The following is a 27,561-nucleotide window of genomic DNA, read 5'->3' on the forward strand; positions in this document are numbered from 1 at the left end:
TCAGGGTGGTGGTGGTGGTGGGTGTTGGGGAAGGACAATTTGCAGAGCAATAAACACCAATTTGTGTACAAAATACAAGAAAAAATATATTTTATAGGCATATCCACAAGTATGCAAACATGCACAGAAAGTTCTGGAAGGATACAACAACCAAGGAGAGGGTGTTCAAATATTTCTGGATCACCCATTTTTTACCTTTCTTTGGTATTTGCAAAATAAATTAAAACCTATAAAACAAAAACCTCTGAGACCTTTCGACCTCCGTCTTGATCCTCCACTCCTCCTCCCCCAGCATTTTGTGCCCCAGAGGACCTCCCTTCAGCCCCACTCAGGGCCAAACCCCCGAAATCTGGCCAGCTTCCGTTCAGTCACTACCAGCAACAGAGGCTTCGTGGTTTGGGGTCAAGTTCCCCCACTTGGCCTAAGCTGTTCCCAGACACCCCAAGGCTTCTGGGTGCTCCTCCAGCCTGGGTCTGAGCTTCAGCTGCCCCCTCACTTGCCCACGCAGAAGTCCCGGAAGATGATATCCAGAATTTCCTCGGTGCCCCCTCCGCCAGTGAGACGACTCAGATGCCCTCGGGCTACCCGAAGTGCCTCGGCTGCCAGGGCTAAGTCTCTGGCCTGCTTGTACTGACCAAGGGCATTCAGGCAACCCTGGAGGTGGTGCTGGTGCCTTGACCGTGTCAGAAGTGGGCCTGTGGACGGGTCCCCACACCTGGAAGGGACAAAGGATAAGGTCTCTCTCGACATTCAAAGTGGGGGGGAGGGGAACGATCATACCCCGTTTTTAGATGCAGAAACTGAGCTGGAAGGGCCAGTTGTACCCAAAGCCACTGGCTCAGCCCCCAAACTTGGACAGAGCGAGGTTGCCCAGTGGGCAAGGGGGCTCACAGTGCAGCCAGCTCCTTCTTGAGTGCTTCTAGGAGGCCGTCCAGTCCCTCGCCCGTCAGGCAAGACAGCAACAGGTGGGAGGGGAGGTCAGGATGGGGGTCTGAGCACCCAGCGGGCAGCAGGTCCGATTTATTCAGCACAAGCAGGAGGCGCTGGCTGTTCCCACTGGGGTTCCCGGCTCCTGCCGGGATGACAACGGTGTCCAGGAAGTTGCAGCTGGCCGGAGAGGCCAGGTCAGAAGCATCCAACACGGCCAGAATGAGGTCAGCCTGCTCCAGCCTGGGGAGGGTGAAAATGGAGGATGGACTCCAGAGCTGCGCAACGAAGTGCACTGGGCAGGGACGGGGGTAAAGGCCAAATCTAAAAAGCTGCCCTCCCCAAAGAACTGAGGCCCCACCTTAGTAACCTTTCCTCATTAAGGGCTAATGAAAGATAAATGCAACTGGTAGAAACAGCAAAGGGCCCGCGTTTCCCCCTCCCACCTCCCTCCTGCTCACCTTTTTTGGGCGCGCCGCACGCCCTCCTGTTCCACAGGCCCCACGCCTTCCCGCAACCCCGCAGTGTCGCTCAGTAGCGCCGGGAACCCGGCCAGGTCCACCGGGGTCTCCAGAACATCTCGGGTGGTCCCCGGCTCCGGGGACACGATGGACACAGGCTTCCGGCCTGGGGGTGGGGGTGGGGTCAGAGGAAGCGGGCGGGGTGGAGACAAGAGAGTCCCTCCCTTAGGCTCCACCCCCGGACAGACAGTTTTCAACCTCCCGGGCCCCTTCCCTACCCCGGAAAGCCCAGTACCTTTAGCTCCCAGCCCCGCCCCCTGCCCTGAGCCCCGCCCCCTGCCCACGCACTGAGCAGGTTCACCAGGCTGCTTTTGCCGGCGTTGGGAGGTCCCGCAACCACTACGTGCGCTCCTGAGCGGAGCCTCTGCCCGCGCCTGGCATCTCGAAGGTGTACGCCCAGTGCCACCTCCAGCTTCCGCACCTCACTATCAGCTGTGGATGGAGGAAAGGGGAGAGAGAGTAAGAGGACCTGGGGGCGCTGGATGCCAGATATCTCCACCTCCCACCCCCAGGGGGACCCACCTTGATCCAGGACGCCTTCCTCCAGGTTGTCATCCTCACTAAAATCGATATAGGCCTCTACATGGGCCAGAGCCTGAGGGAGGGAGAGGTGGGTAGTGTGATCATACAGAAACTCACCCCGAGTGTGTGCCCGGGTTCAGCCTGACCTTAAGGGACCAGATTGGAGGCTCATAGGCAGGAAACACTAACACAGGAAAAGGTTAGGTAGTGTCTCTGCGGCAAGGTATGAGCGAATGGTGTACTTGCTTTAGTGAGGGTCTCGGCCCAGCCGCGGCAGAGGTCACCCAGCTCCCCATCGAGCTGCCTCAGGGCCTGTCGCCGCTGCGCCTCGGTTTCTGCATGGATCAGATCTGCCAGCCCCTCCACCTCCGTCAGGCTCAGCTTCCCGTGGGCGAACGCCCTCCTGGTGAACTCGCCTGCTTCCGCTGGCCTCAGCCCTGGCACACTGCCTGCGGAAGGTTCAAGATCCTGAGGCCCCTGGCCCCTACCCAGGTCACCGGCGTAGCAATACCTCAAACCCAAGGCTGCACTTACCCAGGGCCTGCAGGACACCGCTCACCACGGCCGGCCCTCCATGCACGTGGAACTCCGCGCAATCCTCACCCGTAAAACTTTGGGGACCTAGTATGTTGAAGAGATGGGTGTCAGCAGGATACAGCCTGGACGAACGCCTGGAAGGAGGAAGTACGGTCATCGGAGCTACTTGAGGTTCCGCATCTGAAGTCCCGTACCTGGAAACCAAAGCACCAACGCGCGATCCAAAGGCTCCCCAGAGCGGGGGTCGCTGAGCAGGCGCAGGCAGGCTTTGCGGGCCGGGGGTAAGTCCCGCGGCGCCGTGAGGCTCCGGAGGGCGTGGCCGCTGGCAGGGCCGCTGGTTCGGATCACCGCGATGCCGCAGCGGCCTTGGCCAGAGCTCAGAGCGAAGATAGTGGCTCCGGAACCAGGGGCCGGGTAACCACTGCCCTGGCGCGTGCACGGTCTGGGACTGGAGAGGAGGAGAGTCAGTGCATCTGAGAAGCTCTGACGCCAGAGTGACAGATGGATAGATGGCTCGAAGGTCGCGTGAGCCCCCAAGTGGACGTTTTGTGGCTAGGGGATGGACTGATCGGAGGTTCTGAGGCCAGAAGAAGACTGGATTTCGGTGGGCTCTGCGGCCGGGGGTGGGGCTTGGACTGAGGCGAAAGGTGGTTCTGCCGCAGGGAACCGGACCCAGGTCCCAGGGAGAGGGTTTGGGGCCCAAGCAACGCCCTACGCTGTCACAGCCCTCCCCCAGGTCACCCCACCTGTGAGGCCCACGTGCAGCCCGGGATACCAGGGTCCACAGCCCCCGCCACATGGATTCACAACCAGCTACCCGCCTGCCCACCCTGCCTTGCGGGTCTGCAAGTCCTCGCAGGAGGTCCCGCCCACTCTGCGGCGTGACTGGTCAAGTGCTCAACAATTGTCGATTATCATTGGGCCCCTTAGAAGACGTACCGCCTATCCAGTGAAGGTCTTCGCTTCTACTGGCTAATGACAGGGAAAGAAGCCGAGGGCTCGCCCGCTGCGGTGCAGTGAAATGGTGTTCCTCCAGCAACATTAGACAGAATTTTTAGGATCCTAGAGAGGCCAGGTTCCTAGACACCGGAAATGAGGAGTGGCGCAGGGCAATGGAAATTATAGAAAGGCGAGGGTTTGAGTCGAAGCAAGAGCATCTCGGGGGCTTCCCTGGTGGCTCAGACAGTAAAGAATCTACCTGAAATGCAGGAGACCCAGGTTCGATCCCTGGGTCGGGAAGATCCCCTGGAGAAGGAAGTGGCAATCCACTCCAGTATTCTTGCCTGGAGGATCCCAAGGACAGAGGAGCCTGGTGGGCTGCAGTTCATGGGGTCGCAGAGTCGGACACGACTGAGTGCCTTTCACTTTCAAGAGCATCTCAGTGGCCGGGAGGGATGAGCTCCGGGTAACCTACTCCCTGGCCCTGGGGAAATCTATTCCAAATTTCTGGGAAGACTTCTCCTTTTCTCGGAACTCTACAGTTTCTCGCCCCTCCCCAGCCTTCCCTCCCGCCGTCCCTCTGCCTCAGATACCCTTCCCTTGACAAACAGCCTCAGTGCCTTGCTCCAAGGTCCCCTCCGCTAGGAAGCCTCCCTAGGGTCCCCAGCACAGTCCTCTCTCCCCTCTGAGCTACTTTGGCCCCGGTCTCCTCGTGCAGAGTTCTGTGTCCCGTCTGTCTCTGGCTCCCCGAAAGCCAGAAAGGGGAGATTATTTTCAGGTTAACCCGGGACAGCGCCGGCCCGTGAAATAAAGCGCTGATGGTGGAATTCCAGGCACTGGATAGGCGGGGTCTCCGGGGTGCTGTCACGCGGCGAATTCTCTGGTTCTTGGACGGAGCGGGCGGGTGGCGCAACTATACTTAGGGAAGACTGGAACAGTACTGTTCTAATGATTAGCTCCACGCCTCGCTCTGCTCAGTTTTTTAATTTGCCAGTTAGGGAGTTTGGGGACATGTTCACATTGCTATATTTAATATGGATAACCACCTAGGACCTACTGTATAGTACATGGAACGCTGCTTAATGTTGCCTGGCACCCTGGATGGGAGGGGAGTTTAGCGAAGAAAGGATACTTGTGTATGTTTGGCTGAGTCCCTTCGCTGTTCACCTGAAACCATCACAACATTGTTAACTGGTTATACCCCACCACAAAAATAAAAAGTCCAAAAAAAAATTTTTTTTCACGTGTAGAAGAGGGGTGAATGATGACGTTGGCTCTCCCCAAGTTGTTCCATCTGTCAAAAGTACACATCAAATGCCTACCGTGTAAACACGGAGAATCAGTCTGGGCCCCTGCCCTCGTGGTCGATCAGTCTAACGGAGGAGGCTACAGGGGATGGTCAGGGGGTTGGAGGACAGACAAAATACAGGAGCCCCTGCTAAGTCACTTCAGTCATGTCTGACTCTGTGCGACCCCATAGACGGCAGCCCACCAGGCTCCCCCGTCCCTGGGATTCTCCAGGACCCCCAGTTAAATGTAAATTTCAGATGAACAAGGATTATCCTGTCAGTATAATTATGACCCATACAATATTTGTGTGTCCATGTATGTGTGTTAGCCGCTCAGTCATGTCTGACTCTTTGCAACCCCATGGACTGTAGCCCTCCAGACTCCTCTGTCTATGGGGATTTTCTAGGCAAGAATACTGGAGTGGGTTGCCATGCCCTTCTCCAATGGATCTTCCCAACCCAGCGATAGAACCCAGGTCTCTGACCATTGCAGGCAGCTTCTTTACCACCTGAGTGACCAGGGAAGCATGTAATATTTGGGACATACTAAAAATTTATTCATTTGTCTGAAATTCACATTTAAATAGGAGAACTGTATTTTTATTTGCTAAACTTAGAAAAGGCAGAGGAATCAGAGATCAAATTGCCAACATCGGCTGGATCATCAAAAAAGCAAGAGAGCTCCAGAAAAACATCTATTTCTGCTTTATTGACTATGCCAAAGCCTTTGACTGTGTGGATCACAATAAACTGTGGAAAATTCTGAAAGAGATGGGAATACCAGACCACCTGACCTGCCTCTTGAGAAATCTGTATGCAGGTCGGGAAGCAACAGTTAGAACTGGACATGGAACAACAGACTAGTTCCAAATAGGAAAAGGAGTATGTCAAGGCTGTATATGGTCACCCTGCTTATTTAACTTATATGCAAAGTACATCATGAGAAACACTGGGCTGGATGAAGCACAAGCTGGAATCAAGATTGTCAGGAGAAATATCAATACCCTCAGATATGCTGACCTTATGGCAGAAAGTGAAGAAGAACTAAAGAGCCTCTTGATGAAAGTGAAAGAGGAGAGTGAAAAAATTGGCTTAAAGCTCAACATTCAGAAAACAAAGATCATGGCATCCGGTCCTATCAATTCATGGCAAGTAGATGGAGAAACAGTAGAAACAGTGGCTGACTTTATTTTTTGGAGCTCCAAAATCACTGTAGATAGTGACTGCAGCCGTGAAATTAAAAGACACTTATTCCTTGAAAGGAAAGCTATGACCAACCTGGATAGCATATGAAAAGCAGAGACATTACTTTGCCAACAAAGGTGCATCTAGTCAAGGCTATGGTTTTTCCAGTAGTCATGTATGGATGTGAGAGTTGGACTGTAAAGAAAACTGAGTGCCAAAGAATTGATGCTTTTGAACTGTGGTGTTGGAGAAGACTCTTGAGAGTGCCTTGGACTGCAAGGAGATCCAACCAGTCCATCCTAAAGGAGATCAGTCCTGGGTGTTCATTGGAAGGACTAATGCTGAAGCTGAAACTCCAATACTTTGGCCGCCTGATTCAAAGATCTGACTCTTCTAAAAAGATCCTGATGCTGGGAAAGATGGAAGGCCCAAGGAGAAGGGGACCACAAAGGGTGAGATGGTTGGATGGCATCACCGACTCAATGGACATGAGTTTGAGTAAACTCCGGGAGTTGGTGATGGACAGGGAGGCCTGGCGTGCTGCAGTCCGTGGGGTCACAGAGTCGGGCACGATTGAGACTGAACTGAACCGGAATTTGGTAACTCCACCGCGTCCTCTCTGAGGACGTTTCATCCTGAAGGGTGCAGCAGTTCACTGGACAGAGAGGGCTTGAAAAGTGTCCTAGGTAAGGAACAGCATGTACTAAGGCATGATACACTTATTCTCATTCTCCCCGTGGTGGATGGAGTTATTGCTACCGGGAATCTCCAGAGACCAGGCTCACCCCCCCCCCCCCCAAACCCACGCACACCACCTACCCGCAAGACCATCTCAGATTCCAAACCGATGGGGAAACTAAGGCTTTAAGGCAGAGAATCCAGGCCCAGGGCGGGCGGTGTCGAGATGGGGCCACGATTCGGGCGGGGACAGGGAGGAGAATGAACATTCGGCGCGGGCGGGGACGAACACCAGAGAGCGAGGTGGGCGGGCGAGAACGAAACTCGGAAAACATCACGGGCGGAGTCGAGAACCAGAGAACGACACGCGCGGGGCCGAGAAGGAGAATCGAGGTTCCGCGCGGGCGGGGACGAGAAGCAGCGCTCGGGCACGCGGGGACGGCGGCCGGCGCGGGCGGGCGCGGCCTTTGTCTCCTCCTCAGGCGCGCTCGGTGGCTGCCCCGGCCCCATGAGCCCGCGGCCCCCCGGCGCCTGGGCCGCCCGCAGCCCCTGACCTGACCTGCCCTCGCAATGGCGGAAGCTACCTCCGGCGCTGGGGGCACGTCCCTGGAGGGCGAGCGTGGCAAGAGGCCCCCGCCGGAGGGCGAGCCTGCAGCCCCGGCGTCCGGAGTTCTGGGTACGTGTGCAGCGCCTGGATCTGACAGGGTTGCAGGTGCCTGGGGTGCTCGCGGCAGGTCTACGGGGAGGGTTATTGGAGTCAGCCGTCCCAGGCCTGGAGTCCAGTCGAGGCACCGGCTCTTCCCGGCACTGCGGCTGCGGCCGGGCGAGCGCGGCTGGAACGGTGCAGCGGGTGTGGGGTCCCAGCGCAGAGATACGGACACGCCCCTCCTAGAGCCCCGGTGCGGGACTGAGCCCAGTCACCCCTTGGGCTACTCGATCGCTGCTGAGCAGTGATGCGCTCAAGACAGCCTCTCCACAGAGGATACAGAATCATACAGTCCTGGGTTCAAATCCCTTCTGGACTCTGTGACCTTGGGCGCGTGAGTTAAATGCTCGGCCTCAGTTTCCTCGCCTGTGAAATGGGGGTAAGAACCGCACCCAGCTATGAGGAGACGCTGACATAATGTGGTGAGGCGCTCAGAGCTGCTAGTGAGCGCCCCATCGATTGTGGTTTCGGAGGCGGAGCTGGGCCTCAAGAATGAGTAAGATTTGTAAGGGAGGACCTGGGGGAAGGGCATTCCCGGAGAAGGGCCTGGCTGGTACAAGGACGTGGAGGGAAGCGAACAAGCCTGGGCTAGAGCTCATAAGGCCTTGAATGCCAAGCTGAGTGCCAAGGAGCCCTGGCGAATGTGTGATCAGGGGCAAGGTTTGGAGGGACTAAGACTGGAGGCCAGGCCATCTGAGACTGACCTGACCCCAGCCTGCCCTGCCTTCTCCCCAGATAAGCTTTTTGGGAAGCGGCTCCTGCAGGTGGGTCGGTATCTGGTGTCTCACAAAGCATGGATGAAGACGGTGCCCACGGAGAACTGTGACGTGTTGATGACCTTCCCAGGTACCTGTCTGTGCTCACCCGCCCAGGGCCCACACTGAATTCCCCCGAGCTGAGCTGCTCCCCTGTCACTCCTGGCAAGAGCCATTGGTCCCTGTGCCCCTTGGCAGATACGACCGATGACCACACGCTGCTATGGCTGCTGAACCACATCCGCGTGGGTATCCCTGAGCTCATCGTGCAAGTCCGCCACCATCGCCACACACGCGCCTACGCTTTCTTCGTCACCGCCACATACGAGAGGCGAGTCCCTGTCCCTGGCCTCTCGCTGACCCTGCTACTCAGCTCCCCGCCCTTCCAAGCGCCAACTGCGAGGTCCAGCCACCCTGCATTTGTCCCAGACGGCCACCAGGTACACCATCCCTAGTTCCAGGATGGTGAGCCAGGGTCTCCCCGTGATCCCACCTCCCCTGCCCTTCCCGCAGCCTACTCAGAGGGGCCGACGAGCTGGGTCTGCGCAAAGCAGTGAAGGCCGAGTTTGGCGGGGGCACCCGCGGCTTCTCCTGCGAGGAGGACTTCATCTACGAGAATGTGGAGAGTGAGCTGCGCTTCTTCACCTCCCAGGTGCGGCCGGCTCTGGCCCCCAGCGCACATTCCTAGCCCGTGGGCGGCTGCTCCCTGTGCTCACGCCCTGTCCCCTGCAGGAGCGCCAGAGCATCATCCGCTTCTGGCTGCAGAACCTTCGTGCCAAGCAGGGCGAGGCACTGCACAATGTGCGCTTTCTGGAGGACCAGCCAATCAGTGAGTGAGGCGGTCCCGAGCTTCCAATCATATGTGGGGAGTTGGCTGGGGCTCTTAGAGGAGTGGGTTAGGAAGGCGGGGCCTAGATGAAACCAATCAGAGTCTCCCGAGGAGTTGGGCGGGGCCAGGAGATCAACCAATGAGCTGAAGGGGTGTGGCCTCAGCAAGGGGTGGGGCTTGTCTCCTTGGAGGCAGGTCCAGGAGAAACCCTTTTCTGGGTCTGCGATGAGGTTGGGGCAGGACCATGGACAGCACTCCACAAATTGTATGGTGGGCTCTGAGCCTCAGTATCCCCCAGAAAACCAGTCGCTGCAAGTTCACCTCCTAATGCCAGCTTTGCACCATTCCTCAGACGTTTGGAGGAATGAGCTGAAACCAAGTAGCTCTGTTTAAAAACGTGTTTCCCCACTGGGATCCCACCTGCCCCTGCCCCTCCCAAATCTTGAGGAATGATGTTCCTTTCACCAAGAACGCTTCTCCTGGGAACAGCGTCTGCTAGTTTAAGAGCAGGCAAAAAGTTATAACTTGGGTTTCAGCCGAGGGGGGACTGGCGAGGCCCAGCACAGGCAGACGGGTGGGGTCACCCGTTCTTGTCCCCCAACAGTCCCTGAACTGGCGGCCCGCGGGATCATCCAGCAGGTGTTCCCAGTCCACGAGCAGCGCATCCTGAACCGTCTCATGAAGTCATGGGTGCAGGCTGTGTGTGAAAACCAGCCTCTAGGTGTGGTCCTGGCTGGAGTGGGGGGTTGGTGGGGGTCCCAGGAGGCAGGCAGGGCTGACTGGGTCTGCCCCCTCCTCGTCCCCGGCAGATGAGATCTGCGACTACTTTGGTGTGAAGATTGCCATGTACTTTGCCTGGTTGGGTTTCTACACATCGGCAATGGTGTACCCGGCGGTCTTCGGCTCAGTCCTGTACACATTCACAGAGGCTGATCAGGTGCCGGGTGTGGACTGGACAGGGGGTGGAACACCTCAGATAACTTCCTTCCTGGACTGGGCCAGCCAACATTGCAGCGCTCCTCTGTCACCCCCAGACAAGCCGGGATGTGTCCTGCGTGGTCTTTGCCCTCTTCAACGTGGTCTGGTCAACGCTGTTCTTGGAGGAGTGGAAACGGAGGGGGGCCGAGCTGGCCTACAAGTGGGGAACACTGGACTCACCCGGGGAAGCTGTGGAGGAGCCACGACCCCAGTTCAGGGTCAGTTGGGGCAGTCTGAGTTCAGAGACTTTGAGAATGGGGTAAAAAAGAGAAAACATACTGAGCAAGTAGCATTATAAGAACAAAGCAGGAGGTGAAGTAGGGCTGCAGCTTCTGAGAAGGTTTGCCAAGTGAGGGGATCTGCATGCCCTAAGGGAGAGGTGTGGAAAGTTGGATTTGAGAGACTAGGGAGAGTGCATTAAGTGGACACACCCTGATAGCAAGGATGAGATATCTGGATGGCATCACTTACTCAATGGACATGAGTTTGAGCAAACTCCAGGAGATGGTGAAGGACTGAGAAGCCTGGCGTGCTGCAGTCCATGGGGTCACCAAGTCAGACACAGCAACAAACCACGATAACAAAGCATCATAGACATGGAGTTCGAAGGGTTGGGAAGGGGGGTGGGACAGAGGCAGCCCCTCTGATCTTGTGTCCGGCCGTGCCCCCACCCTCTGCCAGGGCGTGCGGCGCATCAGCCCTGTGACTCAGGCAGAGGAGTTCTACTACCCGCCCTGGAAGCGGCTGCTCTTCCAAATGCTCGTGAGTCTCCCCTTGTGCCTCACCTGCCTAGCCTGCGTGTTCCTGCTCATGCTCGGCTGCTTCCAGCTCCAGGTGACCTCCAGTCCCTAGCCCTGGCCTCGACCCCAACCTGTTCAGGTGTGCCCGGAGCCGAGTCCAGCGACCGGGGTAACCTGTGAATCCCTTTGTCTCTGCAGGAGCTGGTGCTGAGCGTGAAGGGGCTGCCCCGTCTTGCCCGCTTCCTGCCGAAAGTCATGTTGGCCCTGCTGGTCAGCGCAAGCGCCGAGGGCTATAAGAAGCTGGCTGTCTGGCTCAACGACATGGGTACGCACTGTGAGGGGCGGTCCCACTGCCCAGCCCCCAGGAGGAAGGGCCCCACTGCCTTGTGGGGTCCCTGCTGCCCATGACGGTCTGGGCTACACTCTCACTCATCTCCTTGGCCCCCAGAGAACTATCGGCTGGAGAGTGCCTATGAGAAGCACCTCATCATCAAGGTCGTCCTGGTGAGTGGTGGCCAGCAAGCTGGCAGGGCTTCTTTTATTTTTTTATTATTTATTTATTTGGCTGTACCGGGTCTTAGTTGTGGCACATGTGATCTAGTTCCCTGACCAGAGATCGAACTCAGGCCCCCTGCGTTGGGAGCGTGAAGTCTTAGCTACTGGACCACCGGGGAAGTCCTGAGGCAGGGGTTCTACAGGGGACACATGGGGGTTCCCTGGGACAGACATGGCAGGGTGACCACCCCCCTGCCTGCTTCGCACAGTTCCAGTTCGTCAACTCATACCTGAGCCTCTTCTACATTGGCTTCTACCTCAAGGACATGGAACGCCTGAAAGAGGTGAGACCCTGGCCTAAAGCAGTACCCCCCAAGGCAGCTGGCCGTGGGGGCCAGACCTGGCCCAAGGGGTCCATGGGCTCTTCAGCCCCTCCCTTCCTCCTCCATCCTTCTCTCCTCTCTGTCCATTTGTCTGTGTGTCCTCTCTCTGCCTGTCATGCCCCCCCCATCTGTCTGTCCACCTGTCCATCGGTCCCTCCACAGCTCCTGATCGTCTTGTCCCTGTCCCAGAGCCTCGAGCGGCAGCTTTGGGCGGTGCTGGTCCCGCTCGTGGCCCTGCGGTTCCGCCTGCTCCTCCTCTCCCTCCAGGGCCTCCTTCTTGAGGCCCGGGCCAAAGTACGGGCAGGTGGTGGCGAGCCCTCGGGGCCTTGCCAGGGTGGGCAGGTGGCTGTGCCGGGGGCCTCACGCCTAGCCGAGGGTGCATGCTCTGAAGGGATGGGGCTCCACCGACTGCGTGCAGGTGTCAAGAGCCCCTAGAGGCCCTGTGGGCACCAGCCGAGCTCCGGGAGGTGCGGCATGATGGGAGGCCATTGCCTGCCCAGGTGATCAGCTAGAAGCGCTGTGGCCCGCCCAGCTGTGGTTTGGGGTTGTCTCTGTGCCTGGGGACATCCAAACTGGGTTCAGGCTGTGACTGGATGTGTGCTTTGGGAGGGTGGGTGCTCACAGCCTGTCCTAGTGCCCAGGGCCCCGCCCGCCCCCCACGAGGCCACTCTCCACCCCCTTCCTACCCCCAGATGCTGGCCACACTGCTGATCACCCGCCAGTTCCTCCAGAATGTTCGAGAGGTTCTGCAGCCCCACCTGTATCGGCGGCTGGGCCGAGGAGAGCTTGGCCTGCGGGCGGCCTGGGAGCTGGCCCGTGCCCTGCTTGGCCTCCTGAGCCTCCGGCGCCCCACACGCGGCCACCTCGAACCCCCGGCTGAAGAGGGTGGCGGTGGCAGCAGCAGTGGGGGGGGCCGCAGGTGTCTCAGTGGGGGCTGCGGGGCACCTGAGGAGGAAGAGGAGGCCACGGTGGAGCGGCGGCCGGCAGGGGAAGGGGGAGAGGTGGGGGATGGGCCCCGGGGGGGCAGAGAGGAGGAGGACGAAGAGGAGGAGGAGGACGACGAAGAGGAGGAGGAGGAGGAGGAGGAAGGCGAGGAGGGTGGCCTCCTGGACTGTGGGCTCCGACTGAAGAAGGTCAGCTTTGCTGAGCGGGGGGCTGGGCGGCGTCGGCCAGGCCCAAGCCAGGAGGCCCTCCTGGAGGAGGGGAGCCCCACCATGGTGGAGAAGGGGTTGGAACCAGGTGTGTTCACACTGGCCGAGGAGGACGATGAGGCCGAGGGGGCTCCCAGCAGCCCCGAACGGGAACCTCCCCCAGCTGTCCTGCTCCGCCGGGCCGGAGGTGAGGGCCGAGACCAGGGGCCAGATGGGGGCCTGGACCCAGAGCCAGGCTCAGGCGACTCAGCCCGGAAGCAGCGGCGGCAGAACCGGTCATCTTGGATCGACCCACCAGAAGAGGAACACTCCTCTCAGCTCACCCAGGCGGAGCTCGAGAGCTGCATGAAGAAATATGAGGTGAGGAGGGCACCCGAGGGTGGAGGCATCAGAAGGGAAGGGCACACAGTCTGAGGATGGAGGTGGGGTGGGAGTGACAGGAAGGAATAACGGGACCCTTTATGTGATCAGGGCTTCCCTGGTGGCTCAGATGGTAAAGAATCTGCCTGCGATGCAGGAGACTGGGGTTCAATCCCTGGGTCGGGAAGATCCCTGCAGAAGGGAATGGGGACCCACTCCAGTTTTCTTGCCTAGAGAATCCCATGGCTACAGTCCATGGGATTGCAAAGAGTTGGAAGCAACTGAGCGACTCACCCTTATGTGATCAGAAACGTGCTAACCTTGCTGAGCTTGGGTCCATGCAGGATAATCTGAAGGAGGCGGGCTAGATGAGAGGAAGGTGGGCTGAGGGAGGCGGTGCCCTGGGTTGGGGGAGAGCCTAGGCCCAGCCTCTGGGTGCCTGCCCACAGGACACGTTCCAGGACTACCAGGAGATGTTCGTGCAGTTTGGCTATGTCGTGCTCTTCTCGTCCGCCTTCCCCCTGGCTGCCCTCTGCGCCCTCATCAACAACCTCATCGAGATCCGCAGTGACGCCCTCAAGCTGTGCACGGGGCTACAGCGGCCCTTTGGGCAGCGGGTGGAAAGCATTGGCCAGTGGCAGGTGGGGGACGGGCCCAGGGCTCTGAGCCAGGATGCCCAGAGGGGGAGCGGGTGCTGGGGAGGCTGGCGGGACCCCACCTGAGCCCCTCTTGTCCCCCCCCCCGCAGAAGGTGATGGAGGTCATGGGCGTCCTGGCAATCGTGGTCAATTGCTATCTAATTGGCCAGTGTGGGCAGCTGCAGCGCCTCTTCCCCTGGCTCAGTCCCGAGGCAGCCATCGTGTCCGTGGTGGTGCTCGAGGTGGGACCGGTGGCCGGGTGGGGGCACCAGGCGGTGGGGCCTGGGGGGGTTGTCCCCACGCCTGCAGCCTCCTCCTCTGTCGCCTCAGCACTTCGCTCTGCTCCTCAAGTACCTCATCCATGTGGCCATCCCCGACATCCCGGGCTGGGTGGCTGAGGAGATGGCCAAGCTGGAGTACCAGCGCCGGGAGGCCTTCAAGGTACGTGGGCCAGGGCCTGGCATGCTTTACATCTCTGCTCCGAGGGGCTTCTCTCCCCTCGCCTCTCCGCCTCACGTGGCTGGGCACTCACATCCTTAGGAGGGTAGATGTGCAGATCATGTTAGTGTTCATCGCTCAGTCGTATCCGACTCTTGGTGACCCCGTGGACTGTGGCCCACCATGCTCCTCTGTCCATGGGATTCTCCAGGCAAGAATACTGGAGTGGGTTGCCATGCCCTCCTCCAGGGATCTTCCCGACCCACCCAGGTCTCCCACATTGCAGGCAGATTCTTCACCATCTGAGTCACCAGGGAAGCCTGGGGTAATAATCAGCATTTCAAAAGGACCTGGTCCCTTCTGGGGTCCTGGTGGCATCCCGCACCAGGCCAGCACTTATGAACTGTCATCTGCCAGCTTGCTGGGCAGTGTCCTGTTTGGGGTTAGGGACACAGCTGATGCTTCCTAGAAGCCCAGCCTGTGCCACATTCCCCAGAGAGCTGCAGAGCGGGCCAGGGAGCTCATTGCCACCAACCAGTGGAGCCCTCCATGATGATGTGTGTATGTGCTCAGTTGCTCAGTGTCCAACTCTTTGTGACCCCATGGACTGGGGCCCACAAAGCTCCTCTGTTCATGGAATTCTCCAGGCAAGAATACAAAAGTGGGTAGCCATTCCCTTCTCCGGGGATCGAACCCAAGTCTCTTATGAGAAGTCTCCTGCATTGACAGGCAGATTGTTTATCGCTGCACCACCTGGGAAACCCCAAAAATAGTGATGGAAATGTTCTATTCTGGGTTGCCCATGTAGCCCGTTCGTTACTACAGATGGCCAAGGAGCGCTTGCAACGGGACTGGTGCTACTGAGAAACCGAGCTTTTCCTTCAGTTATCTGGTTGTTTATTTATTTGTTGGCTGTGCTTCGTGGCTTATGGGATCTTAGTTCCCCAACCAGGCATCAAAGCCGGGCCCTCCACGGTGAGAGCACAGAATCCTAAACACTGGACCGCCAGGGAATTACCTTATTTCAGTTACTTAAAGTGACAAAACCATGGGAGTCCCCTGCTGGTCTAGCCTTTAGGATTCAGTGCTTTCACTGCCATGGCCCGGGTTCAGTCTGTGGTCTGGGAACTGAGATACCTGCAGGCCACGTGGTGGGGCCCAAAAATATATATTTTTTTTAATTAACAATGCCATGTGTGGCTACTGGCCACTGGACAGTCACAGCTGTCTCCACCCAGTTCTCCAGAAAGCAGGGAACTGCTGAGGCCCAATATTTGTTTTAACTCTCCCAATTTCTAAGACAGCATCTGGCGTGTGACCGGGGACAGAATTGGTGGCCTGTAAATGTTTGCTCTCTTCTCAGTTCTCAGAGAGCCCTGGGGTGGGTCCAGGGATGCTGCTGGAACCCAAGAAGTGTGTGGATCTCTCCCCACGCCTGCAGGAGAGCCCTGGTGTGGGCCCAGGCCTGGGTGGGCACCTGCTCACACACTCACTCCTCCCAGTGCCCGTAATGGCTCCATTCTGCCACCAGAGACATGAGCGCCAGGCCCAGCACCGCTACCAACAACAGCAGCGGCGGAGGCGGGAGGAGGAGGAGCGACAGCGCCACGCGGAACACCACGCCCGGAGGGAGCGAGACGCCAGTGGCCGAGAGGAGGCTCGGGCCGAGGGCTCTGGGTTGGACCCTGCTGCCCCGGAGAAAACCTCGGCCAAGGCCAAGGGCAGTGGGGCAGGTGGCCACGGGCCGGAGCGACCCAAGCGCCCGGGGTCCCTGCTGGCACCCAACAACGTCATGAAGCTGAAGCAGATCATCCCGCTGCAGGGCAAGTTCCTGTCATCCGGGGCCTCGTCCTCCTCGCCGGCCGGCCCGGGGGCCAACCTCACCACCCGGCCAACCCCTGCCCAGTCGCCCACTGGCAGTGACACCCGCCTGCCAGCCTTCCTTAGCTTCAAATTCCTCAAGTCACCTGAGACCCGGCGGGACCCAGAGCGTAGCCACTCTCCACCCAAGGCCTTCCACGCCGGCAAGCTTTTCCCCTTCGGCGGGGCCCGGGCAGAGGCCGGGTCCAACGGGGCGGGCGGGCAGGCCCGGCAGGACGGGACCCTCGGCGGTGGCGGTTGCCGAGCCCAGCGGAGTGGGCTGGCGGACGAGGCTGCAGCTGAGGAGCCGGACACACCCCGGCCCGAAGAGGAAGGCTCAGGTCACAAGCTTTAACTCGGGGGTGGGGACTCTGGGCTGGGCTTTGGGGGTAGGGGTGGGGAGTCCAGGCGTGGGGAGAGGGGCTGAAGGGGACAGAGGAGGCTCCGTTTCCTGGTACCAGTTGGGGACCTGGGTGTGTGGTACATGGAGCCTATTATCAAAGCCTACCCAGTCTCTCCAGGTCCCTGAGAGCCCGGAGCCCTGTGCCTGACCCTCCTCACCCGCCGGGAGAGGGATGCCAAAGTCCCTGGTCCCCCAGTGCCCTTCCCAGGGTGCCCACCTGCCATGCTCTGGTGCCAGGAGAGATGAGGGAGGCCCCTTCACCACCTGGCCTAGTCTTTCCTGCCCCCATGAGACCCCACACCCAGCTCACTCTGGGGGACCAGAACCCCCAGGCCTCTATGCAAGTCCCCGCCCTGCAGCCCAAGCTGTTCCTGGAGGCCTTCCTTGGAGGTGGGGCTCAGGCTGCCCACTAGGGGAGTTCAGGGCTGCAGCCCTGTGTCTGCGGAGTAGAGTCACAGGCCTCACTGCCGCCCCTCCCACCTCATCCGAGCCCGGGGTCCAGCGACCCATCCCAGGGAGCCCAAGAGGCGGCAGCTGTAGCACCAGGGACGTAGGTCGGAAGTCAGTGGTACTTCCTCAGACTGCCCTCTCTCCGTGAAGGGGAGGGGCCCAGTGCCCAGAGGCCGGGGATGCCCCCGAAGAAGCCCACCCCTTGTCACTGATCAGAAGCAATAAGGCCTTCCATGTGCCTGAAAGCCCAGAGGGAGCGCGGGCAGGGTCCCCAGCGGCGGGGACGGCATCTCCCCGGAACGGCCCCTCTCGCCTCCGCAGGGACAGCGCTGGCCCCCGTGGGCGCCCCGGCCCTCCGCACCCGCCGCAGCCGGAGCCCTGCGCCGCCGCCACCGCCGCCAACACCGCTGCCTCGGCCCCCGACGCCCCCCGCGGGCTGCTGGCAGTGGGACGGGCCGTGGGGCTGCGGGGGCGAGGGGGCCGCCCCCCGCCAGGCTCCTGCTGCCAACGACTGCCCGCCCTGCGCCCTCGCCGGGCCCCCGCCTGCCCCCCAGCCCCTGCCGGGGGACGCCAGCTTCTACAGCCTCCCGCTGCCGCCGCTGCCTCCCACCTCCGAGCCCCCCCAGCCCCCGATGCCCTCACCCAGCCCCAGCTCCAGTCCCAGTCCTCAGGCCGTATGCTGGCCCAGCGGCTGGCATTAGCTCCGCCCGCCCTGCCTTCCTGTTTTCATATGCAATATCAATCACAGACGGGGCGGCGGCCGCCACCCAGAAAACACTTGGGCCGGGCCCGATGTACCCCAGTATTGGCTGCCCCCTCCTGGGGCACGGCCGGGGGCCTGGGGCCCCTCTATCTGCCGTTTTCCTTTCGACCAGGATGGGGGGGAAACAAAACCCCCAAAAAACAACAGAAAACACACAGAATAGGCGATTATTTATTTGTTTTTAATTTATTTTGTCATATTTTTGTAAAACGGCAGAAATGCAATAAAAAGTATATTTCAACAGTGCCCAAAGGCGGAGCTGCTGAAAGGGGACTTCCGGGCCCAATGACAAGGTTGGGGCCAGCTCTTTGGGGAACTGGCAGGCCCAGAGTGGGTTCCCCTTCTGTCCTGAGACCCTTGGGGAATGCCTAAGAACTGGGTCTCCAGGCCAAACGTATGGAAAACTCCAGAAATCCAGGCCTAGGGCCCCCCCTGGGAGGAGCTGCAGAGCCTCAGGCCCCATCTTCAGCCTCCTAGACAAAGGAAGAAATCTCAAAAAAAGTGCCAGCAGGAATCAGCAGGTCGGGTCCTAGGTGTGGGTCCTGAGTCAGCCTCGGTCGAGCCAGGCCACCCTTTCTGGCAGACCTGCCTCCCAGGCTGACATCTGAGAAGTCAAGGGCTACAGGAGAACTCGGGGCTGGGAGTCAGAAGGCACCTGGTGCCTGAGTCTCGATGTTATGGGGACGGTGTGTTCAGAGGCAGCATCGGGCAGGGCTGGTATGGCCCTGCTGTGGGACACTCTCAGACCGCTGTCACAGCGGGGGGCCCTTCACTGTGTGATGGGGTGGGCGTGGCCTCTTGCAGCCTCAGGGGGTCTACGCCCAGAGGCTCAGAGTCAGAAAGGCCCTGCCCCAGGGCCGGGGGAGCCAGCGTGAGGCAGGGGCACTGTGGGAGGCCACGGAAAAGCCATCAGGGCTCGCTAGGGGCAGAGAGCAGCCCGTGCAAAGGCACAGGTGTGGGAAGGCAGAGTGATGTTTGCGGGGAACAGAGCAAGGAGGGCCCCAAAGGCAGGGGGGTGGTGGAGGCTGGCTGAGGGGCCTGAGCTGGGGTGGCCATGGAGAGGCCATGGACCCCACGCACACCATGGACAGCACTGGCAGGAGACGGCACCCAGCCCCCTGGGGCCAGGGAGGTGTGGGTGAGCCTCGGGGAAGGACAGGCTGAAGGACATGACCTGCCCGGCCCCATGGCCTTTGAAGCTGAACTCCTGCCATCTACTCAGTCACCAACAGCTGGTGACACCACGCGCCTCCCCAGGGCCAAGCCAACCCCTGGGACTAGCGATTCTGAGCTGGTCTGAGAGCCTCCAGGGACTTGGCCCTCCCTGGCATGACCATGGTCAAACCTGCCTTTCCTAAGCACCTGCTTTACGACCACTGCTGAAGAACTGAACACTGCTGCAGAGGCACCCAGAGCTGGGCCCCACAGCTGGGCAGTTAAGCCTGGAACCTTCCACCCAGCAGACCCCTGGTGAAGCCCAAGCAGTCTGACTCAGGCTGGCATCTCCACGGTGATACGCCGGGACGTGCACCCCCTGCAGCCTGCTGTCTCCCTCGCTCCACAGCTCCACCCCTCACCACCCCCAACACCCCAGCAATCGGCTCCAACACTCTGGCTCCCACTCAGGGTGGGCAGTGGGGGGGAAGAAGTGGCATTCCCCTGGCCCTGTGCTGTGGTGCTTAGGGCCCTGAACCTTCTGCCTGGAGCCCGAATGCCCCCTACCTCCCCAGAGTCAGCCCCAAATCCAGCCCAGCTGGTGGCTGGGACTGGCCAAGGAACCTGCCGCCCGAGGGCACTGGGGTTGGGCTTTCCTTGGCGCTCCGCGTGCCGCCTCCTGAGCCAGGGCGGGAGGCCAGGCCACCTGTCTCCGCGATGGCGGGTGGGCATGTGGCCCTGCTCGATGACGTCCTGGGCATGGGGCCACCACACTCCATCCTTGGCAGCATGGACCGATTCTCCAGCAGGGGAGGGGGGGTGTCCTGGTCCTTGGGGACACCTTGATGCGGGTGAGGCCGAGGGGAGGGTCCAGGCAGGTCTTGACTCAGTGAGATGGCCAAGCAGGCCCATCAGAGGATCCAGCTGGTTCTGGGGCCCGTGTCTGGAGGCCCCTCTTGGCTCCTCTTGGTGATGACGGACGACTCTCAGGGGCTCCATCCTCTGGCGCCGAGGCACGCCGAGCAAAGACGCAAGGTCGGGTAGGAAAGATCCTTTTATTGGGGTGGACACGGAGCACGCACTAGTCCATGATAAAATGACTTAAGAGAAAGATCCAGAAGGGCTGACTTCTCCCCCTTACTCGAGCTCAGAGCAAGGTCTGGGCACAAAATAGGTCCCGGTGGAACTCGAGACAAGGCAAAGTCTTTAAGGCCCGGACCGGGAGGTGGGTGCTGGGAGAAGGGCCCCCACCTGTGCCGGCCGGCCGCAGCGGGGTCCCGGCTCTAGACCCTCATAGACACGCTCCAGTTTTCCAGAGGAGAACTGGGGGGCAAGAGGAGGAAGGGGAACGGGACAGGGGGAGGTGAGGAACAACGTTTTTGTTTTTGTTTTTGTTTTAAAGCATCTACCAACATCACACTACTGGGTCTGATGTCCCCTGTAACCATCGCTTGGTACGTTTTACAGCATAAATAAAAACTCAAGGAAAATAAATACATTGGCTCCTATGAGGTTGGAAGTGGTGTGGAAGGGGTGTGGGCGGGCCGGCGGAGGAGTGGGGTGGGGGGCGCTTACACAAGGCAGGTGGGCGAGGCGCGGATGGGACGGGAGGCGCCTGAGGGGGGCGTGCCTTAAGTGTCCTCGTGCATGTCCGGGCTGTCGGTCCGCGCGACCTTGCGGGGCGGCGCCGAGCTCTCGCCCTCTAGATCCACTTGCTCCTGGTCTCTCTTCTTGGCGGCGTTCTGGGGGGCAGGGAGCAGAGCGGCCGTGAGCCTCCCGTGGGGGAGCGCCTAAGTCTGACGCTGCCTCTGCAGCTCCAGGCCTCCAGTGCTGCCCCGAGCTGGGCCTGGGCTGACCCTTCTGTCCCCCGAACCTGCCCTGCCGAGTCACTGGGGACCCCAGCCTGGGACAGGCGCTTCAGGGAGTCACCGCGACGTCTGACTCCCCACGTGGTCCACCTCTCAGACAGAGAATTACCCACTGTGCCGGAGGGCAAGGGGCACTCAGGAGCTGCATGGGGAGGCCCCCCAAACTGCCACAGAAAAGGAAAGTGTGCTGACTTGGGAAAAGCTCCTTCCCTCACTGGTGGGGTGCAAGGCTTGCAGAGCCCGAGGGCTGGGGTGTTCCGAGAAGTCACTGCATCATGGGGTCCCCTTCAACCTGGCCCAGAGCAGGTCACTGTCCAGTGGTCAGCATTAGAGAAAAAAAGACCACCTGACCACGTGGCAAAACTACACAGGCAGATTTTCAAGAAAGCAAAAAAAGTCCTGTCAGAAAGATGGCCCCTTGTGGGGAAGATGACTTTTCACCTCAGCTACACATCCTAGTAGGGCCTGAATGTCTTAATCACGTGAGCCTCTCATCATTGAATGAAGATTCCAAGCAACAGCACCCATGTCCACCTGCCACCAGGGCCATGCTCCCCACACCCTCTGGGGAGCCAGGCCTCTCAGCACAGCTTGGCAAGCCCCTGCCTGTCCCCGAGCACCAGAGCCCCATGGCCTCAGCACAGCCCTTCTCTCCTCTAGAACATTCTTCCCTCTCCTGGATCATCGGGCAAACTCCTCTTAGCCCCACCCGAACCCTGAGTCTCCCAGCCACCCGTGTTCCCCAGCTCACAGCCCCCTGCTGGGCACTGGGTTCCTTCCCGAGGCCCGCGCCCACACCCCGCGTGCCTTACCTTTTTGTCCCATTGCTGATGTAGGTAGCGCAAAAGGATGTTTGTTTTTTCTGTCACGATGACTGAGGAGGAGAGACAGACAGAGCTGTGGGAAGACGCTGGCCACCCCCGCTGGCACTGCCTGCCTTTAGATGGCCTCTGCGTGTCACTGCTCTGGGTGGCCTCTCTGGGACTCAAGTCACACCCCCAACCCAGGAGCAGATTTCTAGAAGCCAAGCACCCCCTACCTGAGCCCATGCCACTACCAGCAGCCCGAGCCGGCTGCCGCAATGGGGTCCCAGCTTCCCAGGTAGGGGCCGAGTCCGCAGCAGAGCTCGGATTCCACCCTCAGGCAGGGAACGAGCCCCAGCCTGCCAGCTCCTACTTTCCCAGACAGCCCAGGAGCACGGATCTGACCAAGCCCCAGTGACCACAGAGCGAGCTGAGAAAGGTCCAGGGTTCAGGCCCACAACAAATAACCGTAAGCCCCCCTGTTCTGCGGGCTCCAGGCCCCTCCCCAGGCTGCCCTCCCCAGGCTGGGGTGGGACCCCCGCCCACAGTACAAGGCTCAAGACCTGTGTCATGGAGCCAGTGGGGGCCATCTGACTCGATGGGGGCAGACTGTCCATGCCAGTGGGGAGATCAGGAGGGTCCCAGGGAAAGGCAGGCTTCCAGCTACTCCCAAGGGCTGGGAGTGGCCCAGCTTCCCACAGGTCCCCTCTTGTACCACCCCACGGCCTTTCCCCTCGCCAGCCGAGATAGCACCGAAGGACAGCGGCCACTTACTCTGTTCAGACGGGTACTCCCTAGTGGGCAGGTAGACTGAGGGACGTCGGTTCTGCAAGAGGGGTGGGAAGGCATGGGTTAGGAGAGTAGGTGAGTCTGCGGTCCCCACAGACCTCAATTTGGCACCCTCAATCCCAGGTGGATTAAAAGCCATGCAAGGAAAAAAATAAAAAATAAAAGCCATGCAAGGAATTCGAGTGGGGCTGGGCCTGAAGCTCAGCCTCTGTTCCAGACAAGACTCAGACCCTCAGGCTGCACATCACCCCTGACCCTTTCCCTCCAGGCAGTTTATGGCCTATGTACTCACCGAGGCTTTGCACACAGAGTCGGCATGAAATCTACTAAAATTGCTTTTGTTGTAGACAGGCAGTCCTTTCAGAAAATCTGCCTGGAAGACAGGGAAGATGGTAAGTGAGAAACCAGGGCCTCCCCCAGAGCACCTGTGGCAGGACGGGCTACCAGACAACTTCCAGTTTCCTTCTTTCTGTTCCATCATTCAGGTTTTCTAGAACTCACCCTTGGGCGGGCCACCTGATGCGTCTACTCTTAGGAGCAAACAACCCTGGGGTTAGGGCACATTCTCCCATGAAAGTGAAAGTGTTAGCTGCTCAGTCGTGGCTGACTCTTTCGCGAGACCACGGACTGTAGCCTACCAGGCTCCTCTGTCCATGGAATTCTCCAGACAAGAATACTGGAGTGGGTAGCCATTCCTTTCTCCAGGTGATCACTGGCCCAGGGGTTGAAGCCAGGTCTCTCGCATTGCGGGAAGATTCTTTACCATCTGAGTTACTAGGAATGCCCAGTCTTCACAATAGCCCCATCACTTTGGGACCCCATGGACTATACAGTCCACAGAATTCTCCAGGCTAGAATACTGGAGTGGGTGGCCTTTCCCTTCTCCAGGGAATCTTCCCAACTCAGGAATCGAACCCAGGTCTCTCGCATTGCGGGCGGATTCTTTACCATCTGATCCACAAGGGAAGCCCAAGAATACTGCAGTGGGTGGCTTACCCCTTCTCCAGCACATCTTTCCAACCCAGGAAGCGAACCAGGGTCTCCTGCATTGCAGGCGGATTCTTTACCAACTGAGCTATCAGGGAAGCCCAAGAGGTGCGGGGAAACTGAGGCTCAAAAAGGAACAGACACTTAAGTCAGGAGTGAGCAGTGGGGTGAGGAGCTGGTTCCAGGCCATCCGATTGCAGACCTGCCCTCTGTGCTTGTTGAATATAAAACTCCTGGTCTCATCTCCATTTAGGCATCTCTGAACGAGTCCTGGGGTAGAGAGAGACTCGTCCGCCCTAAGTCACCCCGTGACAGTGCATGGAGGTTGGGGGAGCAGGAGCCTGGGTGAAGGGGAAAGGGCAGCTGGGACTCAGGGGCTGCCTGCACACAGGACCCGGACAGAGCCCAGGGTCAACCAAGCTTCCACGTCTTGTGAAAACTCAGAAACCTAGGTTTCAGTCTGTCAGTGCTAGCTTTTTCTTTTTTTTTTTTTTTCCCCATGGACTGTAGCCTGCCAGGCTCCTCTGTCATGGGATTTCCCAGGCAAGAATACTGGAGTGGGTTGCCATTTCCTCCTCCAAGTGCTAGCTTTTTAAACCTGGTTGAGCTCTTCGTCAAACACTGTGGGAACAAGGGTCAGTTTGGGGGCTGCTCCTGGGGTCCCCACATCCAAAGGCTTCTTTGTGAGGGGAGAATGCCTTGGGGGGTGGGGGAGGGTGGGCAGAAGCCTAAAGGGAGCAGGTTGGCCACCCCTGCCCCCTCACACCCCACTGCCTGGGGCCGGAAGCTCTAGGTCTGCAAGGTGCCAGGGAGCCGGCAACGGCATTCATCCACGGCCCTGACTCGTGGTAAGTCCTTTTTCCCTGGCATGCTGGCACCAGCTGGGTGCTCTGGAAGGGGAAGACCCTGACTCTGGGTGGGGCTCAGGTCTCTGGCCACGAGATGTGAGGAATAAAGGCCAATGGGAGCTGTGTCCGCCTCAGAAAACCGAGGCACAAGAGCCTTAGGGAGGAGTGACGGCTGAGAGCTGGGGTAGCGACTGACGTCCCGCAGAGCAGGAGGGCAACACTGCCATCAGGCCTGGAGGCAGACAGCGGGGAGGGCCAGGGCCTTCCCCAGCTGGGGGCACCCCTCATGCAGTCGAGGAAACTGAGGCAGAAAGCTCTCAGGACACTCGTCAGAGGTCCCCCAGCCCCAAATGGAAACAGGAAGCTGGCCGAGTCCAGGTTTGCCCCTCCTGTTCCCGGGACGCCAGTGCCCCTCTTCCCACCTAAAAGCCGAGGCTCAGCACCTGCAGGCCGTGTGAGCCTCCCCTCGGGGGCCCCACTGCCAAGCCTGACCCCTGGGGGCTGCGCCCTCGGGGAAGCCACTGCTCGCGGGATTCCCCCATCACCCCTCGTGGGACCAACCTAGGCCCTGCTGGGCCTAGGCAAGATGGCAGCAGGATGGCCTCCCACTCCTACCCAGGAGGCGGCCCTCATATCTGGGTGACCTACTACCCCGAAGTCAGCTCAGAGCCCCTCACGCCTGCCTCCCCTGTCCCAGGACCCCTGCCTCAGCTCAGTTCCTAACCATGGGACCTGCTTCATCCATCTGGCAGGCTTTCCTCAGGACCCAGCCATGCGGTGGGCCCCACGCCAGGCACTAGGGCACTGCGGAGAGCCACAGCAGTCCTACCCCCGGCCCCCGGGAACAGCCGGTGCATGGGGACACGGGTGTGGAGCGCGTGGTGAGAGCCGAGTGGCCATGCGGACAGGGCGCCACAGGGTGCCACGTGAGGGGAGGGGGTGGGGAGGCCAGCTGGTCTGGGGGTGCACGGCTCAGACGCAGTGACGCAGGCCTGAGCCCTGAAAGGAGAGGACAGGGTCCCCCTCCACAGCCCTGGCAGGGCTTGGCCCATGCCAGCCTGCTGCCACACCCCTCCCCAGCCTCAGCCACCCTCCAACGATGCCCCTCCCTTCTCCACCCACCAACCTCTCCAGCCAGCTCAACTCCCCCTCCCCCTTTCCTCTCCCCACACTCACGTGGGGAGCCATGCTCACACCCACCCCAGCAAGGTCATCTGTTTAAACGTCCAGCTCCTTCATGGACTGTCCCCTCCCTGAGGCAGAGGGCAGGGTTGGCTCAACCCTGGGCCCCTGACAGGGCTCACATGGGCCGGGTGGCAGAGCGGTGAGAGGCTCCGGAGCCCCAGGCCGGCACTGAATGCCTCTCCCTGGCTGTGTGACCTGGGGCACGTGAACTCCCAGCCCGGCTGTCCCTGCTGTGAACCAGGGTTGTTCTGAGTTCCAGGAAGACAATATGGAGAAACAGCTTTGCCCAGAGCTGCCCTGAGGTGGAAGCATCAACTGAGTATTATTAGCAGCAGTGAGCCTGTGCTGAATAAATTAATGCAGACAGGGGATGGCCTGTACTTCCTGTTAGCTGAGCAGGAAGATGAAGCCTCAGAGACAGGGAGAAATCCTCACCTCAGCCAGACAAATCCCAGCTACAGCTGGGCCCAGAAGCTGTCCACTGCTTCAGCAAACACTCACTGAATATCTGTGTGCCAGTCCCTGTGCGGGCAGCCTGCCAGTGACCCAACAAAGCAAGATGAGGCAAAGAAATGGTGTGCAGAAAAGAGAGACATGGGGGTCTCCTGCAGTCAGGAAGGGGCCCTCTGGCAGATGATATTCCTGGGAGGATGAACATTCCAGGCAGAAGGAGTCAGATTCAAAGCCCCTGGGGTGGCAGGGACTTGGAATGTGAAGATGTGAAAACAAGGCCACAGTGGTTGGAGCTCACGGGGAGAGGGGTGAAGTGGGTACAGATAAGGTCACAGAGGTAGGCAGGGGGGACCTTGGAGGCTAAGGGGGGAGGTGGGTTTCATTGGGGTGACAACAGGAAGCCCCCAGAATGTTTTGTAAGCGAGATGGTGGTATTATCCAACTGACAGCTTTAAAAGTGCCCTCTGGTTCTTGGTGCATTACAGACTGCCAGGAGGGCAGGATGGAGGCAAGGAGACCAGGGAGGAGGCTGCAGCAGGTGTTCAGGTGGGAGATGGCAGTGCCTGGACCAGGATGGGGAGCCGTGGACAGATCCAGAAATCATTCTGGAGGCTGAGCCAACAGAATCCTCTTTAGGGGCTGAACGTAGGCAATGAGGTTGCAGCGAGCAATCGAGGACAATGCCCAGGCCTGGGGACCCACCTGCTAGGAACCAACTTACCACCTTCCCGTACTCTTCCTGACAAGAAGTCTTTTTTTGCCCATCTCCCACGACATCCTAAGGACTACACCTTGTGGGCTGGGACTCTGAGTCTAGGAACAGTGCTATTTGATCTGCCCTGACAAAAGCTTCCATCACCTCTGTCAGCCCTGGGGATGCCAAATAGTGGGGGGAATGGAGGGGACTTCAGCCCAACTCTAAGGCTGGGTCCCATTTCACAGGTGAAAAGACTGAACCCCACAGAACTACCAGACACAAACCCCAGGATGACTGAGTGGCCCAAGGGGGGTTTTAACCTCCCAACAACATGCTGGCATCATCCCCACTTCAAGATGAGGAGACAGCTGGGAAAGAAAGTCACCATCCCCGAGTCACCCAGCTTATCTGCTGAGCGTTTACTGTCCCAAGCCCTTTAAGACGTCAGTTCCCTAAATTATCACAACCCGATGAGGTCTGGACTACTGCTACCCCTATTTATCAGGGAAAGGGCCTGGCGATTGGAGAGATAAAGTTGCTCCCTCTTCCAGCTGGTCAGGGCCGGAATGTCGGAGGTGGGGTTAGGGCTCTGAGGGACCAGGGCAGTTCGCGATGTCGCACTTCCTTTGGCGACAAAGCCCCGCATGTCACTATGTCAAGCCCCCTCCCCGCCCCGACGCTCAGCCAGGCCTTCCAAACCCTCCCGAACTGAAAAGGCCCAGACCCGGGGCGCGGAGTACTAGGCCTGAGTTCGGGGACCTGGGGGACCCCATCCCCATCCACCAGGCGATTTCCGGGGGACCCGCGACCCGGAAATGAATGAGTTGTCAGGGCCTGGAAGCCTAAAAAAGGTCAGGGGTCGAAGACGGAGCCAGGGTGGGGTCAGCAGGAAGCTAACAGCAGGGTCCGGGGGGATCGAAGGTCACAGGTCAGATGGAGGGGTGGGGCCAGGCCCAAGGGGGCTGGGTAGGGCGGTGAGGGGCCTCGGGGATTACTGGAAGTGGGTGGGCCCGGGGCGCCATTTTGTCGAGCGGAGGGGGAATACGGCCCTGCCGGCCACTCTCACCATCTTCTGTTTCCTCCGTCACCACCTCAGCCACCGCCTCAAGCCGCCGCCGCCGCCACCACAGCCGCCTTCTTAGCCGCCGCCGCACAGTAACTTCCAGCCACTGCGCAGCCTACACTGATGGTGCGACCGCCCTTCCGTCATTGGTCTGCCCTCTGGCTCCG

At 59.6% G+C, this 27,561-nt stretch overlaps 3 protein-coding genes across 8 annotated transcripts; 1 reads left to right on the forward strand and 2 right to left on the reverse strand.

The window, feature by feature from the left end:
* Positions 1-66: 66 nt before the first annotated feature.
* Positions 67-3,433, reverse strand: GTPBP3 (GTP binding protein 3, mitochondrial). Of its 3 annotated transcripts, XM_043911046.1 has the most exons (9): positions 3,254-3,431; positions 2,702-2,955; positions 2,505-2,591; positions 2,217-2,419; positions 1,971-2,043; positions 1,737-1,880; positions 1,389-1,554; positions 892-1,170; positions 67-715 (listed from the first exon to the last, which is right to left on the reverse strand). In XM_043911046.1, exons 1-9 carry the CDS (start codon positions 3,304-3,306, stop codon positions 493-495), a joined length of 1,482 nt encoding a protein of 493 aa, XP_043766981.1. In that variant the 5' UTR covers positions 3,307-3,431; the 3' UTR covers positions 67-492. The 3 variants fall into 3 exon arrangements, with proteins under 3 accessions (XP_043766981.1, XP_043766980.1, XP_043766982.1); XM_043911045.1 differs by having other exon boundaries at positions 1,737-2,043; positions 3,254-3,433; XM_043911047.1 differs by lacking the exon at positions 2,702-2,955 and having other exon boundaries at positions 2,505-2,701; positions 3,254-3,432.
* Positions 3,434-6,948: 3,515 nt separating this feature from the next.
* On the forward strand, positions 6,949-17,792 carry ANO8 (anoctamin 8). 4 transcript variants are annotated; one of them, XM_043911040.1, is made up of 19 exons: positions 6,949-7,274; positions 8,040-8,150; positions 8,258-8,390; positions 8,573-8,711; positions 8,792-8,888; positions 9,493-9,609; positions 9,698-9,825; positions 9,923-10,084; positions 10,548-10,700; positions 10,805-10,931; positions 11,055-11,110; positions 11,371-11,445; positions 11,647-11,778; positions 12,177-12,995; positions 13,445-13,636; positions 13,743-13,874; positions 13,963-14,073; positions 15,512-16,271; positions 17,105-17,792. In XM_043911040.1, exons 1-19 carry the CDS (start codon positions 7,169-7,171, stop codon positions 17,482-17,484), a joined length of 3,930 nt encoding a protein of 1,309 aa, XP_043766975.1. In that variant the 5' UTR covers positions 6,949-7,168; the 3' UTR covers positions 17,485-17,792. The 4 variants fall into 4 exon arrangements, with proteins under 4 accessions (XP_043766975.1, XP_043766976.1, XP_043766977.1 ...); XM_043911041.1 differs by having other exon boundaries at positions 15,602-16,271; XM_043911042.1 differs by lacking the exon at positions 11,647-11,778.
* Positions 17,793-19,737: 1,945 nt separating this feature from the next.
* DDA1 (DET1 and DDB1 associated 1) lies at positions 19,738-27,549 on the reverse strand. The gene is made up of 5 exons (XM_043911048.1): positions 27,398-27,549; positions 22,454-22,534; positions 22,147-22,198; positions 21,382-21,443; positions 19,738-20,443 (listed from the first exon to the last, which is right to left on the reverse strand). The coding sequence occupies exons 1-5, from the start codon at positions 27,398-27,400 to the stop codon at positions 20,333-20,335; spliced, it is 309 nt and encodes a 102-aa protein (XP_043766983.1). The 5' UTR covers positions 27,401-27,549; the 3' UTR covers positions 19,738-20,332.
* Between the last annotated feature and the right edge of the window lie 12 nt (positions 27,550-27,561).

Source organism: Cervus elaphus, chromosome 9 (assembly GCF_910594005.1).
Source record: "Cervus elaphus chromosome 9, mCerEla1.1, whole genome shotgun sequence".
Taxonomy (NCBI): Eukaryota; Metazoa; Chordata; class Mammalia; order Artiodactyla; family Cervidae; genus Cervus; species Cervus elaphus.

Bases quoted from the DNA above. Each gene is read 5' to 3' on its own strand.
- DDA1 (XM_043911048.1), bottom strand. The intron at 21,444-22,146 runs GTAAGTGGCCGC...TCTCCTCCTCAG, and splicing joins GGAGTACCCGTCTGAACAGA to TCATCGTGACAGAAAAAACA. The intron at 20,444-21,381 runs GTAAGGCACGCG...CCTGCCCCCCAG, and splicing joins ATCAGCAATGGGACAAAAAG to AACGCCGCCAAGAAGAGAGA.
- ANO8 (XM_043911040.1), top strand. From the start codon at position 7,169: ATGGCGGAAGCTACCTCCGGCGCTGGGGGCACGTCCCTGGAGGGCGAG. The intron at 7,275-8,039 runs GTACGTGTGCAG...CCTTCTCCCCAG, and splicing joins CCCGGCGTCCGGAGTTCTGG to ATAAGCTTTTTGGGAAGCGG. The intron at 16,272-17,104 runs GTCACAAGCTTT...TCGCCTCCGCAG, and splicing joins GCCCGAAGAGGAAGGCTCAG to GGACAGCGCTGGCCCCCGTG.
- GTPBP3 (XM_043911045.1), bottom strand. From the start codon at position 3,306: ATGTGGCGGGGGCTGTGGACCCTGGTATCCCGGGCTGCACGTGGGCCT. The intron at 2,592-2,701 runs GTACGGGACTTC...TCAACATACTAG, and splicing joins GTTGGTGCTTTGGTTTCCAG to GTCCCCAAAGTTTTACGGGT. The intron at 2,420-2,504 runs GTAAGTGCAGCC...AACCTTCCGCAG, and splicing joins CGGTGTCCTGCAGGCCCTGG to GCAGTGTGCCAGGGCTGAGG.